At 44.4% G+C, this 18,453-nt stretch overlaps 2 protein-coding genes across 2 annotated transcripts in view; both read left to right on the top strand.

Annotated features, from left to right (window-relative positions):
* Window positions 1-252: 252 nt before the first annotated feature.
* On the top strand, window positions 253-6,452 carry klhl30 (kelch-like family member 30). The gene is made up of 9 exons (XM_048253693.1): window positions 253-443; window positions 695-759; window positions 1,311-2,182; window positions 2,577-2,766; window positions 3,109-3,195; window positions 3,911-4,066; window positions 4,596-4,784; window positions 5,266-5,411; window positions 5,747-6,452. Exons 3-9 carry the CDS (start codon window positions 1,409-1,411, stop codon window positions 5,990-5,992), a joined length of 1,788 nt encoding a protein of 595 aa, XP_048109650.1. The 5' UTR covers window positions 253-443; window positions 695-759; window positions 1,311-1,408; the 3' UTR covers window positions 5,993-6,452.
* Window positions 6,453-7,077: 625 nt separating this feature from the next.
* The window catches only part of crocc2 (ciliary rootlet coiled-coil, rootletin family member 2), a 67,603-nt gene continuing 56,227 nt past the window's right edge, over window positions 7,078-18,453 (top strand). Inside the window, exons 1-3 of the mRNA XM_048252784.1 lie at window positions 7,078-7,361; window positions 7,784-7,925; window positions 8,761-8,867. Coding sequence (XP_048108741.1) covers window positions 7,305-7,361; window positions 7,784-7,925; window positions 8,761-8,867 — 306 coding nt within the window. The 5' untranslated portion in view covers window positions 7,078-7,304. The remainder of the gene's footprint in view (window positions 7,362-7,783; window positions 7,926-8,760; window positions 8,868-18,453) is intronic.

Below are 18,453 nucleotides of genomic sequence, written 5' to 3' on the forward strand. Positions count from 1 at the left end.
ATTAAATAGCATTGCCATCTATAAGAATGTGATTGGCAATTGACCAGTTGCCCCTTTAAAGTAATCTTCTCTGTAAGTGTGTGTTTGATTTCATGTAATGATTTCATGATGCATCTCTAGTGCTTTCACTACGATTAGTCGTGAATGGGCATGTGCCTTTAAGAGCAGGTGAGAGGTGGGGGTGAGCGAGTGTGTGTGTGAGTGTGTGCATGTGTTTGTGTGTGTGTTAGTGGGGGGTGTTGTATGGAATCTGAGTCTGGTCGCCCATCCAATGTTGGGGCCTAAAAATAGCCAGCTGAAAGACAAGCAGACTACACCAGTGACTCTGCAAATGCCCTCGTTGCTTTCAGTGCTACTGATCTCGCACTGTCTCAACTAGCCATTGTGCTACTGTGTTTCCTCAGGCGAACTATGTGTGACTACTCCCTCTTCTCTCCTCCCAGGTATGTGGCTTAACGATCGAGTGGGATTTTCCAATTGTCTCAGAGTGGAGAGGGTGAACTGCATGCAGAGCGTAGTTCAAAACGGGACTCACTGCTAAGTAAACAGGACTTCACATGGTGGTTAGATCACTTACACAAGACGCTTCCTCACACTACACTCTGTTGGGGTAAGGTCTCAGTTATGTAAACAATGAACGTGACATTATTTATATGTAAAATGTGCTGTGTTTTCCTTTTTCCTTTTGTCATAGGCCTGAAACCTTCCAAGAAAGTTGACCACAGACCACTGTTCCGAGGACATCAGAGAGATTCTGAGGTTTTTCAATCACTGCTGTTCATCAATCATAGTTGTATCAAACGACTGAGGAAGTCGGAACTCTCTCGCCGATACTTTTTCCTCCTGATTTTGATGAGTGTTCTTGTTAGCAATCATTTCTTAATACCGCAAACCAACAGTCTTGAACAGCACCCCTGGGACAGGAAGTCATTGTTAATGCTCTTTCAGTAAATGTTGAGAAACTCAGCCCTGAGTATCATATTCTTCCAGTAAGCCCCAAACAGTCAAACTGCCTTTGGCAAGCACCTGTTTTCAGAAAGCTGGTCTTTAATTTGACCCATATTGGTATGCTACCATGACTTAATTCTCACGGATCTAGCCTATTTTTGAAGTGCTTCCCCTTTATGAATCGCTCATGATCAGAGACACTGGGCTGTGGGGCCTCAAGGCAACAGCAGTCCCCTCGCACAGCTATGCTAATACCCTGGAGCCATGATGATGGATGATAGCCTAGGGATTAGGATGTGTCTGAGAATATTCTGTATGTGTGTGTGTGTGTGTGTCTTCTCTTTCATTCCTGTCTCCTGTAGGTAAATAGAAAACTCAGCTGTTGAGAAGAGGGGGGCAAAGAGGTGGTTGTAGGAGGCGTTTTTGGAAAAGAGAGCGTGAAACGTTGGTGCTTGTCATCATGGTGCGCAACGTGGACGACCTGGACTTCTGCCTCTCCTCACACCCGCAGAGCATCCTGGATGGCCTGCGCTCCCTCTGCTCGCAGCCCAAGCTGGTGGACGTCACGCTGAGCGCGGGCGGCCGCGACTTCCCCTGCCACCGCGGCATTCTGGCCCTCTGCAGCCTTTACTTCCAATCCATGTTCTCGGGCGACTTTGTGGAGAGCATTGCAGCGCGCGTGGAGCTCAGCGACGTCGACCCCGACATCCTAGCCACCCTGCTGGACTTCGCCTACACGGGCAAGCTGACCATCAACCAGGGCAACGTGGAGGGCCTGATCCAGACGTCCAGCCGGCTGCAGTTCCAGACGGTGCGGGCGGTGTGCAGCCGCTACCTGCAGCACCAGATGGACGCCAGCAACTGCCTGGGCATCTTGGAGTTTGGCGACATCCACGGCTGCCCCGAGGTGGTGGCAAAAGCCTGGGCCTTCCTGCTGGAGAACTTTGAGGCCGTGCAGCACGGAGAGGAGTTCCAGCTGCTGGAGAAAAGGAAGCTTGCGGTGTGCCTGAAGGACGAGGGACTGCAGCTCAGAGACGAGCGATCCTGTGTCCAAGCGGTGCTCACTTGGGTCAGGCATGACGTGGCGGGCCGACTCTGTCACCTACCAGAACTGCTGGGTCTAGCTAGACTCTCATTGTTACCGGAGGCCTACTTTACCGAGACCCTGCTGAAAGACAGTCTTATTCAGGACTCACCAGCCTGCAAGGACCTTATAGAGACTGCTTATAAGGAGGTTAGTCAGCATACTATCAGTCAGTGTAGGTTCCCATACCACTTACCTGGGATCAAACTGCTCTCCTTCCTTTCCCATGTATATGATGAAGGCACTATAACACATCATTTATCATACATCGGGTCAAAATACTAGAGTTATTCCCTTACAGTAAATCCACTCTTTTTTACATTTATTAATTTGGCAGACGCTTTTATCCAAAGCAACTTAACATATGTGAATTATATTACAAGGGCCATTCTCCCCAGAGCAAATCGGGGTTAAATGCCCAAGGGCACAGCAGAGGAAGCCGGGAATTAAACCCACAACTTTTCAGGCTACTGCATGCTGGCCTTAGCCACTACTCTGTGCTTGTGTCAAACTCACTCTGCTTCCTCTATGTGCATCCTGGTAGAAACTGGACCTGAAGCCAGGTGGTTCTGAGGAGAGACTCTCGCGAATCAACAAGCACAATCTCCAGGAAGTTCTGTTTGTGGTGGGAGGTCGCTCGCTGGATGACACGGATGATGAGGATGAAGAGGAGGACGACGACAGGAACCCCATTTTGCCTCCCCACAACTGTGCATACTATGACACAAAGGAGGGTATGAGCAGAAATAAATAAATACATGTTAAATGAGAAAAATGGCAGACTGTAACACTCTGTCTAGGCCATTTCTTAAAATGCAACCCTGTGGTGCGGGTAAAAGGTTGTTGATATTGTTGATATTATCCCTTCATGCTCCTGAAGCAATGTGTTGATTGGCGTGGCGTTCTTTATGGCTTTGTCTGAGCCGCTATGTTTGTTTCCCATTTGCAGTGCTAGGAGAGCTTCATGGAGAGCTAGAGTGTATTGCATCAAAGTCGCAAACTGTATCTCTTTCTTTTTTCTATTTGATAAAGATGCATCCAAACAGCATATGCATTATATCATTTTATTCTTGTAGGCAAATGGAACCAGCTTCCTGACTTCCCTAACTACAACAAGTGGGGCTATTCTGTGGTATCCTTAAACAACGACGTTTATGTCACAGGTGGGTCCCGATCTCTGCTGCATCATTTCCTTTTCTCTGCACTTCAAAAACCACCGCACTTCAAAAAAAAAAAAAAAAGTAACCAAATAAAAGAAACAGAGGCTGGAGTGAAGCATAAAGGCAACAGCTTTCACTGATCTCTCATCTCTCCAAGATATGTGTCGAAAGATGAGTGCTATTTTTACTTAAGCAAACAGAGACAAATCCGATGTTGAGCTCAGGCCTTTGGTGGAGCCCATGCTTTTTTGAGAGAGGATCAGAGGGAATCATGAACGCCCCATACACACATTTTAGGGGTGTTTTGGTGAATGGAACAGCCGCTCTAACCAAGGATTTGGAGAGGCTCACAAAGATCCCACTTCTGCCTAAGTAGCACTCCCATTGGGAATTTCAAACGAGACTGAGGTTTTTTTTTTTAGAATGCATAGAAATGCCACATAACAGATAACATGATGAAGATTAACCATGACCTGGAAAAGTGAAAAACCCAGCGACCACCCGCGTTTACTTGAACAATTGAAGGCAGATGTAACCAGAAAAATTGAGTGCGCTACAATTATAGAATGTGAGGTCTGGAGAAAAGAAAAGTTGCTATATTTTTCACGTCTTGGTTGACTGTGACTGTAATTAGATCAATATATATTTACAAATATCTTAGTGTTTGTTATCTTTAAAAACTCTTTCTCGAGATTGATATTCTTCTGTCCCCCCACAGGAGGGTCACGCGGGTCGCAGTCGAACACCTGGTCAACCACGGAGACCTGGAAGTACATCACTCGCGAGGGGAAGTGGGTTACGGTAGCTCCAATGCTCCGGCCCAGGACTAACCACACCTCGGCCGCACTCAACGGAGAAATCTATGTCATCGGAGGTAAGAAAATAAATATGGTCCCTTCCACACAGAGCCGATGGGCCAGTCGAATGGAAAAGCTTTCAGGCCGGTCTGGTTTAATGTGCTCCAAAGCGGTAGCCAGGACAGGCCAAATACCTACTTCTCCTGAGGCCCTGAGCGACTTCTAAAGAGGCAGGTTTTTTTTATTTAAGCCCTGAGGCTTGTCAATCCTGAACCTTGAGTGACTTCTGAGAAGACAGATTTTGATTTAAGCGTGTACCACGGCCAGCTCAGAGCCCTGTATAAGCCCCCTCTAAGAGAGGATTTTGTTTAAACAAAGAAAAATGTCAGGTTTTGTGGTCAGATGCATTCAGATTTTGTTATTGCCTGTGCATTTGTATGGGAGAGGAAAAAAGGCTTCTCCAAGTTCTGCATATTGACCACTGCGAGCAGTTTCTTGAGCAGGAATCTAGCAAAGTTTGGGACTCCACTGTGAGCATTAGTCTGTGTCCCTGCTGCGGCCTCAATCAGCTCTGCTATTAAAAATGTTTCCTTCCTTTGTTTCCAGGCACCACCATGGATGTTGTCGAGGTCGAACATTATGACCCATATAGCAACAGCTGGGCCTCCATAACGCCAGCACTGAGATATGTCACCAATTTCAGTGCCACTGGCTGCCTTGGAAAGCTATACATCATTGGCTCCTGTGCCGTGAAATACAATGCATTGACGCTGCAGTGCTACAACCCTGTCATAGGTAATACTGCATGCCAAAAATAGGGAGGGGGTACCACATGTGTCATCATAGTTTCCCCTACGACTACAACATTTATAGCAACATATTACACAACTTGATGAAATCAATATGTTCCAGGTTATTCTGTCACATGTTATTTATGTGGTGTTGTTGATGTTAGGATGATGGATTATAGACCCTTTCAACCATAAAAACAAAAACAATGCTTGAACATTCTATTTGGTTCCCAATCTACTTCCTCTGCATTAAGATAACATATGGAATGTTAAAACGGAAGCCTTGTGGGGCCAACTATGATGCTGATAATGGAACTCTCTTGAAAGGGATGGATATAGCGACTTCTATCTTCATGTCAAAGGTGCAAGATAACACTGACAGCCATGGACAGCAGAAACACTGTGTTAGGGGTTGCGTTGTAAACACCATAAAATATGAAGCTCAGAGAATCTGAGATACTTTTTTTCCCCTCGCCATTCTACAGATGGCTGGAGCATCATCTGTTCTCCCTTCATCCCCAAGTACCTCTCCTCTCCTCTCTCGGTGTCTGTGGATGGTATGATTTACCTCATCGCAGACAACACCAAGAAAGTCTATCTCTATGACCCAGAGGCCAACATGTGGCAGAAGGTAATGCACCTCTTGTTTTATTACTATCTGCCCTCCTTCTGTTATTATCTAACTAGGTCATCTGACGGAGTTTTCATAGCAGGTTATAATTAGACCCTGTCTTGTGGGTATGATGGATGATGGCCGGCATTGGTAAGCATTCGGTGACGTAGAGTCTGCATGTCTTGTATTGACCTTTAATGACGTTAGGAGGTTGCCCTCAGCTCAGGCAACAAAGATTAATATATTCATGTTCATGCTGCCAGTGCCAGTGGCATTTAAGTGGGTTAATTTTGGCCACTGGCATATGGCACTAGTTCTCAGTGTACTTAATACTACGGTGTCTACCCCCTTAGGTCCAGTTTCTTCACACCCTCCATGAGAATGGGGGGCTGGTGGCGGTAGGAGGGAAGCTCTACGTCACCGGAGGCCACTGGAAGGGCATGGAAGGGGACTACGGGGTGGAGGTGGAGGTGTATAACCGAGGCTCCAACACCTGGAGGGTGGAGACCTTTCTGCCTCGGCTCTGGCACTACAGTAGAAGCTGCTCCATTTTCCTTGACCCTACACTATGGACAGAACCCTTTCCAGAAGAGACTTAGCACAAACACACACACACACACACACATACACACACGCTCTCTCTCTCTCTCCCTCTCTCTCTCACACACACAAACTCACACACAAACACACACTCACACACACACACACAAACACAAACACACACACACACACTGTGGTCAGGATACATTGGATACACCTCAGGATACAGCTTGTACACTGGATTTGTACACCTGCAGGCAGTTTGGGAGATGTGTGTGTGTGTGTGTGGGGGGATACCTCGCAGTTCAGGCGGCAGTATTAGGTGCTATTTTATTATGTTTTTTAATAGTTGTACATTTACCTTTGATGTTTCTTTGTTCATTTAAAGTATTTTAAAGTGCTTTAAAACAAGATGTTTGTATGATGATGGTAGGTGAGAGGTGTTTTGTCATCCTCAGGAATCTAGTAAAACTCAATTGTGTGCCTTTCACAGATGATTAAATCGTGCTTGTGAAATAATGGCTCTGGCAATGTTTTTCATTTTTTTGCTCACTTTTCTTGTAAAATGTTTCAAATGCTTTGCTGTGAGAGGAGAATATTGCGAGACATTGCACAGTTTACCATCAATTGCACAGAGACTTCAAATGTATTTTTATTTTTAACTTGTATGTGTGTGATGCATGTTAATAATATAAATTGCTGCTGTAGCCTAACAGCTTAATTTCCCTTGGATAGCCTAAAGTAGGCCCTTATCTATCTATCCATTTTTTAAGTGAACATGAACATATCTAAATATTTACAGAAGGCCTATATACTTGTATATTAACACAGCCCAAGACATTTGTCTCCCGCTATATTGCCGAGGCTCCCGCCTGGTTAATGTAATTGATCATTAACCAGCACTCAGGGTGTCTACTAAAACAGACCCTGCAAGAAATTTGTAAACTAAGGTGCAGGTGACCACTCAACAGCCAAACAAACCATCAGCCCCCGCGTCAGTGTAGCCATGGAAATAAGCTTGCATTCTATTTCCATGTCAACGGCCCGGGAGCGTCCGGTTTCCACAGCAACTTTTTCTGGGATATGCCTCGCGCCGTGCTGTGATTGGAGTCTCCGAAAAGTCCTTTGGTCAGGGAGTAAACTTTACAAACCATTGCATAAAATCATTTTATTATTGCAATGAAATTCAGGAAGTGTATTTTAAGTGAGAAAGGGATTTTGCATTGCATGTGGAACTGATATCATGAATTTGCATGCCTCAACAAGTTGTAAGAAGTGATTTGTAGTTGTATTTGTGGTATGAACGATAGTTTGTAAGGAAACCACTAGTTCAGCCTACATTAACGAAGATTTGGATCAAGAAATTCTTCGATGAATTCTCAAGGGGAAGAAAGGCCGCAGTCTCCTGGACTTGAGGCCGTGATTCAGGTATTGTAATGGAGAACTTGGCTTGAAAGTGTGTTGTGTCGATTTAAAATGTCATGCAAAACAACGCTACTAATCAGCGCCGTCACCTCCCATCCAGAGGAAAGAGGATAGGTTTTATGTAATATTTAAAAGTGTCGGACGCTTATTAAGTTTAATTGGTAGGCTAGCAGGTCTGTAGTGACCGATATGGCAAATGCTTGTGCTTCTTCATTTGTGAGTGAGGTTGCATTTTAAATGAATGAGTCTGAGTCTCAGACCAAAATGATCTTTATTTCGTGTGTGCAAAGCCCTCTCTGCGAGCGCATTTCTGGAACAAATGGGTCCATATTTCTATATGCTTTTATCTATATGTTAATTTACCTTAGCCTACAGTTGTACCCATTTGTGTGTTCTGGTGGCGATGGTGAATACTGTGATTATAGAAGCTAGAAGACTCCCTCCTGGATGTCAGTGCAGAAGAGAGGGCACTCACCATTTGGGGGGAAGAACTGGGTTCCACCGCTGCACCAGTCCCTGTGCGCATCCGACAGATTGTCACCAGAAACCTGAGCGACTCTCCCGCAGGTAAATCAATGTATATTTTCTCCCTTTTAAACCATTATCACTGTCTGAGAATTCGAGGCCCAGTGTCAATGATGTAATCCTCTTCGTTCGCAAACACTAGAAGAGAAACGTGAGATCTCTGAAATAAAAGCAGAGGTCCTCAATCCAATCTCTCGTCTAAGGAGGATGTAAGAAAGTAATGTTGGAGCCATTTTAGCCATTTTTGCTTATCACTTCGTATATTAAACACAGCCAAGGAAATTCAAGGAATGGTTCTAGTAACTCAAATACAACGGCAGAGTAGGCCCTACTACTCTAACCTATACCAATATAAATCAGTAAATGCCTTCACCTCCGTTTACATTAAATGTAATCATTAGCAGTCTCTCTCCAGTCCCTCCTTAATTGGATGAGGAATGCAAAGTGTGCATTCAGAGGGCAGGGATACCACAGGCTCATCACTCACAGCATGTAACCACTAGGGGTCAGAGGTCCATCTGAGATCTCTTTCCCCACCTTGTATGTCTCATGTGCTGCTGACCTGTGACTAAACTGGATAGGTGCAATCAATATGGCTTTTGTCTAAGCTGTGTCCAACCAGTATCGCATTAGATGTAGTGGAGGTGGAAGAAATGGAGGGCCTTTTGAAATTTGAAAATATTTTGCAACGACAGCTATATTGGGTTAGAGTGCTCTAATTTTTCAGAATTGCGTACAGTAATAGTATACACCATCTGAAATACCTGAATTCAAGCTGCTGCAAGTCCACTGCTCTTGGCATTGTCATATTCCTTCATCCCATAACATTTGTCTCGTCCTTTCATTTCTCTGTCCACAGCAACCAGCATGGGTGGAGCTGAGGTTTCAGTACAGGAGGAGAACCGGGCCCTCAAAGACCTGCTGTCCCAGACTCGAGCTGACCGTGACCAGCTGCTTGTCAAGCAGGCGGCCCTCACAGACAGGGTAGGTTCAAAGCCACGATTAGTGCGTACACCTCAAAGAGCCCAGTTTTGTGCCACACTATTTGTGTCATGCAGTGAAAAGGAACAGGGACAAGGACATGCATCTGCAATAGGGTTGCCAACTTCCCCAACCCCAAATGAGGGACACTTCACTTCAAATGCCCCCAACCCCCAAACTGTCACTTTAAGAGCATTGTCTACACAGTAGGCTATTGCCAGCTCCATTCAAATATAGCCTATGGCTAGTACACAAACTTTAACATTGTTTGTGCCACATACATTTAAGCCTATAGCACAATATTAACAATGATAAGTATATTAAGTTGGTATAAACAACCTTCATTCCTGTGGAAATAGAAGCATGTAATGATGCTAGCTAGATATTTTCTGTTTGCAATTAAAAGTGAATTATGAACTTATAGACTAGCTATCCGACTGGAAAGTGTTTCAATTGGCATAGCCTATCATGTGCTATAATGTGCTCCATTACACAAAGGCAAAGACCACACTTAATATTCTATCACAGTCCAAATCACAGTGCGTGTGTGCAGCCTATGTCAACGTGCCCTCACATTTTAGGCCTATAAATGGACAGTAGCCTGTGAACCGGATACTTCCGCAATCTCCTTGTGTTGTTTTTGTTGTTTTGTTTTCATGATTTCCTTTTAAACGTTTCTTATATTAAAAAGGTGAAATCAATTACCAACAATGACAAGCCAGCTGGAAACTTCCACCCTCTCCCTCTCGTTCCCAATTAACACGAGTAGCATAACGTTCAAGTTAGATCTGCTGTATAATGGAGACTGAGAGGACCCAAAAAGTATCATCCTTATATAAGATGCTGTTGCTGCATTTTGACATTGTAATCATTCTCTGAGAAGAGTGAAAAGCAGTTTGCAGTAAAGCTGCTCTGGCTAAATTGTGGTGCCCCTTCTGTCCCTTGGTGCCGTGCACAGTGCGAGATGTGCGTGGTAGCGGCGGCATTGGACACTTTGTTCCAGGTGCGTTTACAGTAGCCTACTATTGACAAGTTAACAAGGCCGATGAGCTGTGATTGAAAATCGGGAATGGAGCTGTCCCTGACAGGACTAATCAAAATCACCCAAAATATGGGATGTCCTGCACAATTCGGGACGGTTGGCAATCTTACAGAAATCTGCCATGAGCATCATCAGAGTATGGCTTTCTTATCGGCCAGTGGGAATATGAAACTCACCCTCTATAACCTATAGACCCTTTCAACAATAAAAACAAAAACAATGCTTGAACGTTCTATTTGGGCCCCAATCTACTTCCTCTGCATTAAGATAACATATGGAATGTTAAAAAGGAAGTCTTGTGGGGCCAACTATGATGCTGATAATGGAACTCTCTTGAAAGGGTCCATACCTACATAATGCTATGTTTAAGCAATATAGCACGAGTGAGAGTGGGGTTGGTCATGGATTGTTGTGCTATATTGCACTTGTGCTATATTGCTTAAATTTATACTGACTATGACTTGCACGCAATACAACTTTATGGCTAATCAATATATACCCTGCTGAAATATAAAAAAGCTAGAAACCAGATTATGCTGGTAGCTGGTTTTAGCTGGTCTTTGCTTGTTTTCTTCCAGCTCTTGCTGGTCTTTGCTAGTATAGCTGATTGGGTCACCAGATGGACATGCCGGTGTGACCGTCTGAGGAAGCTGGTCATGCTGGTGTGACCAGCCTGTCATGTGGGATACAGCTGGTGTAAGATGGTCATGCTGGTGACCGGCCTGCCGAGCTTGACATAGTTGGTCTAAGATGGTCATGCTGGTTTTCTAGAACGACCAACATAAACTGGCATGGCCAGTTAAACCAGCCAGTAAGACCAGCAACACCATCTCAAATGACCATCTTAAAGTGGTATTACAAGCACAACCAGCTGAATTACCATCGTAAGTTGGGTAAACCAGCTAGACCTGCAAAACTCTTGCGAAAACATACATTCAGCTGGTCAACCATCATAGGGTGGTCAAACAAGCTGGTCAACCAGCAAATCACCTTAAGCTGGTCAGGCTGTTGTTTTTTTCAGCAGTATATTGAGTTGTGTTAGAGTATATACAGTATACAGTATATCTATATATATTAGGGCTGTCAAAATAACTGGTTAATTTCGATTAATTAATTTGAGAAAAAATAACTGATTAAAAAAATTAGTGCAGATTAATCGATTCCGTATGACCTTTGACCCCGAGCCATTCTAGTCAATGAAGGAGAGAGAAGAAAAACGTGCTGCCTGGATCATTGATTGGAACATTTACTTGTAAAAAACGGCCTGATGGTGTTGATAAAAAATAAAGTCTTGAAAATAAAGTCCTCTGCAATGAAATGCCTTGTATGTGAAAAAAAAACTTCTTCCCGAAGCACTTTTGAATTTATTTCCTCAGCATATTAGGTCATATCATAGATTATTATGGCAATTGTTTGAACAGTGAAAATAATAATAATAAAAGAGTTTTTGAACTTTAATGTCACTAATGCTGATTATTCAGTGATTCATTTGAATTTAAATATTTAATTTAATTAATTTTTTATTTTTTATTTTTTTTTAATCGATTGACAGCCCTAATATATATATACAGTATATACACACATCCCATGAAGATAGAAAGAGAAGAAAAACAGTTTTAATTTTATTTTTACCACAGAACTTAAGTGGTATAGAGAAGGCAACATCTGAACTTTGTCATGGACGTTTTAGAAACGTTTGTTTCTATGTGTCCTTGAGGGCCTGGTTGGCATGGCCCATGTGGCCCGACACATAGGCTCCGAGAAGGGCAATGGCCCACAGCCTCTCTCCATCTGGTGTGGATCTGTGATTTATGTAACGCTGTGAAGGAGCGCGGCTCTCTTTTCCAAACACTCCCCTCGAAGCTCCGGGCCCTGAGCTCACGCAAACCCACGCCACTGCTGCTGCCGCTGCCACCATCGCTGCACACATACATCCTGTGATGCCGGCGGCTTGTTTGGGGTAACTGTAGAGGTCGCTGATTGGGAAACCTGAACAGTGAACAATCTCTCACGGGCTGTGTTACCCACACAACCACTGCAAACGCTCTTCAGGGGCAAAAAAAAAGAGGGGGGGTATTTTCAATCTCCTCCTCCTCTGTTTCTGTGGTTTATAAGCCTCGTGCAGGGAGGAGTGGGCGCATCCAATAACGTGCTCGACAGTCCGTGTGGAACCTCTTTTTTTTTTCCGGATGCTCGTTTTTTGTTGTTTATCTTTCTTGCACGCCCCCTTCTCTCTCTTTTTCCCCTCCATCCTGCTCTGGATGGACAGATTGGCGCGCCGTGTGTGCTCAAGGTGAGATCAAGCGCAACGGGCCACAGTGGGCCTTTGAGAAAGAAGCGGGCGGCCCTCGTGTTCGGGCGTCTTTGAAACGGTATACGGCACACTGCAAACATCAGCCCCGGCGCGGCTCTTTCCAAGAGGGAAAGCCCTTTGGAGTTTGATAAACAAACACACCGGGGCTAAAATGGCGTGTGTAAGCCAATGGGGTGTCACATGCTGGAGGAGGGTGTGTTTATTTCTGTTTGAAGTCCAACCTTGGCGCTGGAAAAAAATGGAAAGAGGCAAGGCAGTTTTACCTTCATAAGAGGGCGAATGTACGAATGTAAATCGCTAATGCTCATTAGCCATTTTTCCATACTTTTTTCTCTTCTTCCCTGAAATGCCTGAAATTAATCATTAGCGCTTACGGCAGATCGTCACAGCTGTCTGCAGTGCTTTGGATGATTTTTGTCTTGTGGATGAGAAAAAAAATCTTTTCATGAAGAGTTCCCTTGTGGTCTACAGGACCCCCACCACACAACCCCCCACCTCCCCACCTCCTCCCTTTTTGCTTAAGGTCGGGCTCTACCTCCAAGGAGTACCACCATCTACCCTCTCGCTTTTCCCACCTCTCCCCAGCTAACGGCACTTCGTTTGGGGGGAAGGGATTAGAAGGTCACTGGCCTCCTCTCCTGGGGCCGAAGAAAAAGCTCATTTTTCATTCTGTACAAAGCTGCCGTTTGTGATAACACTGCTCTCTTTCTGCTGGCCAAGCCTAATGAACTCCAACTGCTCTCTCCCTCTCTCTCTGTGTGAGTGTGTGTGTGTGTGTGTGTGTGTGTGTGTGTGTGTGTGTGTGTGTGTGTGTGTGTGTGTGTGTATGTGTGTGTTGCAATGGCCCTGAGACATATTTAGAAAAACACTGTGCTATAAATAAGCCTTCATTAGCTTTTTGCTGGTATATATAGATGACTTATTTGTTTATTTGGGGGGAATATTTGGGCAGCCCGGGAGGCCCCCAGTGGCCCTGACTGACTATGTAAGTGCGCGGCCATAAAGCTCTCAGCCTCTTAGTGCCAAACGAGCAATCCCCTAAGATGCCAGACAGTCGCTGATTATGTGCAGTAGGGTTGGAGCGACCCAGGAGGCTTTTCTCTCTCTCCCTCTCAGGAAAACCCCCGATTGAAACACATTGGTAATGGCCACAAATGCATTTGTCAAGAGTGTAGCAAACGAATCAGACCTCTTATCGCTTGGCTTGTGTTTTGGCCTGTTCTGCTGCGAGCGAGCCAGCTGTTTCTTGTCGCCCCCTCTCTCTTTCTCTCCCTCTCTCTATCTCCCCCTCTCTTTCCTTCACTCTCCTCCATCTCTTTCCCCATTCTCTCTTGCATCTCTTGCACTCTCTTGCTCTCTCCCTCTCTCTCTTTCTCACTCTCCTCTATCTCTTTCCCCATTCTCTCTTGCATTCTCTCCCTCTCTCTTTCTCCCTCTCTCTCTCTTTCTCTATCTCTCTCTTTCTCACTCTATCTCTTTCCCCATTCTCTCTTGCATCTCTCCCCCTCTCTCTCTCTTTCTCTCTCTCTCGGTCTGTCAGAGAGCATTTTAGCTGTGTCTCTTGATTGTTTGGCGGCGGTCCACTCCCGTTCATGTGCAGTGCTAATCAATGTCCTGGAGCAACAAGCCAGCATGACTGACTGGGTGAGCTATGCTCCGCAGAGCAGGCGTTTGGTATTTGGCGATGCTTCCTACATTTTTATCTTTTTTCCGTTTTTTTTTTTTTTCATCTGTGCCTCCACATGCTCATTCTCCTCATACTCGTCCTCTATGCACTGTATCCTCTCTCTCTCTCTCTCTCTCTTTCTCTCTCTTTCTCCCTTTCCCTCTTTCTCTCTAACTCTCATCTTGAATTGCCGTGGGGATTATATATCACGGCAGCATGAGATCCAGTCAATTTGTCATCCCCAGTTAGAGCCCATGTCAGTTAGTGTGTCCTCAGCTGCTCTCTCGACGTATGCCAAACTCTCTGTGTCTGAAGCATGAACTCCCCTATTGTCCTTCCAGTTGAACTCTCCTCGACCTCACCCATTTCAGCCTCGAGCGGTTCGGTGTGTGTGAATGTGTGTGTGACGTGACACTACAGATCAATCCACCCGCTGCCAAGTGCTTCTTACCTGCCATCAAAGTATTTTTTTCCACCCAACCACTGGTGCTTAATGTGCAAAATGTAAGGTCCTACAGCTCCTCCAAAGGATGGAATGATTCGGTGGCTTTGCAACAGGAAGAAGAAGAATTAATGTGCGTAAACACAGAGAGCTTCTTAATCCATCTGTATTTCTCTGTGTTCCTTATTGGATTTTTCTCCATCTGATCTGTGTTTTATTTTAGATAGTGTAAACTCTCGTAGGGCACACAGCGCTTTGCCGAGTCCCACAGAAACTTAGCATCAGGGAAGGATGCCACGACTTTAGTAAAAACAAGTGCTTGGCTAAGACGGGGGTTTGTTATCGGTCTTCATGCTCTAATCGTTGTAGACACTCATAAATCTCTGTGTTTATGTGTGGCCAGATACATTTAGTGTGGAGGGCGGTTGCTTGCAGATAATTCCAGAGTGTATTTGTTTCGCCGCTTCGTAAACTCACTTTCCATAATCTGAGGAGCACTTGGCACCTTTCCCCCGCCGCCACTTTTCATTATGAAATCATTTAGTGTGTTTGTGCTGCTAGCAGTTTTACATACTAAATAGCCCAGTGCGGAAGCCAATGTTGATTTATGCGGTGGCCTCTCAGAAGACACTGGATTGTTGTTTTGCTTCTCTTAGTCAAATCTCTTTTCTCTCTTCTTGGAGAGCCTCTTTCTTTTTATTTTTGGTCCCAAGAACCCTCAACATGGTTCTCTCTGTGCTAGTAAAGGTAAAAGTCTGGCACAACAGTAAAAAAGGCTCCTGAACACAAGAACAACCACAGTTCTCTACCTGGAACTTAGAGCCAAGGTTCAAAGGGTTAAACAATTCTTTAGATCAGAGACCCAATGGGAGGTTTATGGAGAATCATTTGATTTTAATTGGCACACACTCTGTGAAGCTTTTTTTCATCATTAGCAAGTTTAATGTGTGCTTCGACATGTGTATGGCTCTGTGTGGTACAGTAAAAGGCATTAATCTATTGCTCCAATGAGCCTCTTGTGTGTCTGTGTGTGTGTGTGTGTGTGTGTGGGGTGGGGGGCATGCATTATGAAGCCCTTTCTGCGGTCGCAGATGAGGTGGGTTTAAACCCGCTGACCGATTCCCGCAGTGCTGGACTGATCTGGGTGCAGAGAGAGAGAGTGTCGCTGCACTGAAGCAGGCCTATTGTTGGCTGGCCTCAGAACAGTGGAGCCATTGGTACGCGACAGTCCCCGGAGCCCTCTCATATTTGAGAGCCATATTACAAACCGACCCAACACCCCTCATCAGGGAAAAAAAGGAGTAGAAAGGAGAAAAGAGAGAGAAATGGTGCCATTGAACATTAGGGAGCAGGAGGCTGGCAGTGTGTTTGAAAGCCAACCTCTGTCTCCAAGCTGAGTCACTAGGCGACCCTTGTTTTCTCGCGACCCTTTAAAAGAGTTGCCCTTGAACCGGGATAAACCTTGACCCAGTTTGCAGCACTGTATCCTATCAGGAGACTACAGAGCATGTCTGGCTGAACTCTGACCTCTTGCTGTTGATTTTGGACGACTGCCAGCTTGCACTTTCTCAGGCAGGCAGCGGTACTCGGTGTATGCAGACTTGCTGGGGCGTGTGTGTGTGTGTGCGCGCCCGCATGTGTGTGTGTGTGTGTGTGAGAGAGTGTGTGTGTGTGCACGCTTGGAAGTGTGTGCATGTGAGTGTGTGTTTGTGACAAAGCTTGTTGTTTGAAATAATGTGTCAGTAGTACTGTGGGTTGAGGAGAAAAATGTTATTTAAAAAACAACCAGATGACACTTAAAACCAAACACTTTGAAAGCCCTTACTGTAAATGAATGTTGCTCTTTTCTGGCGGACTGGATGTAAGGTCAGTGTGGCTGTGTGGGAGTCAATGTAAGGCATACTTCAAACCAAACATCTGTCTCACTATTTTAGATTGGATGCTGAGCCATTCACTCAAGACAGATTTTTGCAGTGTGCACAAATGCCCTGTTGGTACTACACATGCATACAGTGTATGCATGGACACATCCCTCAACACATGCAAACCCATAAACACTAAGGGTGCGTTCGTAAATTGCCACTCCGAGCGCTCCGAGCACACTTAACCGTTCGTAAATTCAGAATTATCGTGTATTTAATCAGAGCTTCACACTCCCGGAGCGTCCAGAGTGTGTCAGATTGAATTTACGAACGTACCCTAAAGTGTCATGCATACACATGTTCCAACACACCTGGATATGCAGTATGTGTACATAAACATGGTTATGGTTATGGGATTTGGCAGACGCTTTTGTCCAAAGTGACAGACAAATACAAAACAATAAAATACTTAAATTTAACAGGGAACCGTTTAAAATGTTGCTCAGACTACATTAAGGAGAATAGCAATAATAAACAACGATGTCAGTTCAATCAATAGCCTAATGAAATAAACAATGAAAATGAAGGAATATAGCAATAATAACCAATAATGTCCATTCAATCAATAATATAATAACAATAACAATAGCATGGTAACACTACATTAAGGGGAATATCAATAATAAACAACAATGTCAATCAACAGCCTAATGAAAATAAACAATACTATACAAACCATAACGCATAAGAAGCGCTTAATGAACTAAGTGCATGTTAAACAGAAATGCCTTTAGACCCTTCTTGAAAGACCCAAAATTATCCCAGGAACATGCAAGAACACTTACATAGATACAGTGTAGGAGGGCACACAGGCATTTATCAGAGACTAAATCATAGAATTATGGATAACTAATGAAAATTATTACTGTATAACATGATAAGAGGAGACTCTCAAGATTTTAGAACTGGATAATACAGTACAAACACACAGTGTCACAGACACAGTCAAACACATACGACATTCATTCAAATCCATTTACCTGTGATCTGTATGTATGAAACAGAGACAAATAGCTGGTAAACGTTGAGGTTGCATGATATGATGATATTGTCCTTTCTGATCTTCCTTCACTCCTCTCTTCTCCATATTGTCACCTTTCCTTTCCTTTCCCTGTCCTCCGTTCGCCTCAAGGTTGTTTTGCCTCCTTTGTATCAAAAAGCAGCTGTGTGTGTGGTGTTTGTGTTTGGACTCCTTTGTATAAAAACAGTGTGTGTGTGTGTGTGTGTGTGTGTGTGTGTGTGTGTGTGTGTGTGTGTGTGTGTGTGTGTGTGTGTGTGTGTGTGTGTTGATTGAGAACCTCAGGGTTTTCTGTCACCAAGTTGAGTCAGCTGGCAGACAAAAAGTGTGTGTGTGTGTGTGTGTGTGTGTGTGTGTGTGTGTGTGTGTGTGTGTGTGTGTATGTACATGTGTGTAAAAGTCACAGCATATGCTTCGCTGTATCCATATGTAGGAGCGTTGAACTCCCTGACTCCCTGGGCTGGCTTCATTTAATGAAGCTTCTCCTTCATCCCAGTTCACATGTCTTTCACTCCATCCCCCTCCTGCTCTTTTTCTTTATTTCTCCCTGATGCAAGTCTTTTTTATTCTATTCTATTTTATTTTATTTTATTATGAAAGGTTTCTCTTTCTTGTTTATTGTGGGATCATATCAGAGAAGAGTTTTTGGACTGTATTGTTTTATTTGATAGTTGATTAATGTGGCCTGGACCCTCGTCTGTGTCAGGATTTGTGGTGTTTGGTGCAATGGTCTTTTGGTGTGTGTAAGTGTGTGTTTTAAGCCCCATAGGAGTACTATAAATGTCAGCTCAGCATAACCCTTGGGCTTTGAAGCTCCTTGTGTTCTCCTTGTTTGTGTGTGTGTGTGTGTGTGTGTGTGTGTGTGTGTGTGTGTGTGTATTTGTGCAATTGAGCCTTTGTTGTGTAGTGATTAATGTCCACATATCTAGTGTGCTCGCATGAATATAATGAACTGCTTTTAAAGTGTCATTTAGTTTTTGTGTGTGTGTGTGTGTGTGTGTGTGCTCATGTGTGTGTTTTTTGTGTGCAGCTCTGCTGTTGTCCTCCGCAAGGGGCAGTGAGCATTATTAAGCAGCTGTAGGGAAACTTAGCTGATATGAGGCCCAGCTGTGTGTGTGTGTGTGTGTGTGTGTGTTTCTCTATCTCTCTCTCTCTCTCTCTCTCTCTCTCTCTATCTCTCTCTCT

The sequence above is a fragment of the Alosa alosa genome, chromosome 9 (assembly GCF_017589495.1).
Source record: "Alosa alosa isolate M-15738 ecotype Scorff River chromosome 9, AALO_Geno_1.1, whole genome shotgun sequence".
NCBI classification, from domain to species: domain Eukaryota; kingdom Metazoa; phylum Chordata; class Actinopteri; order Clupeiformes; family Clupeidae; genus Alosa; species Alosa alosa.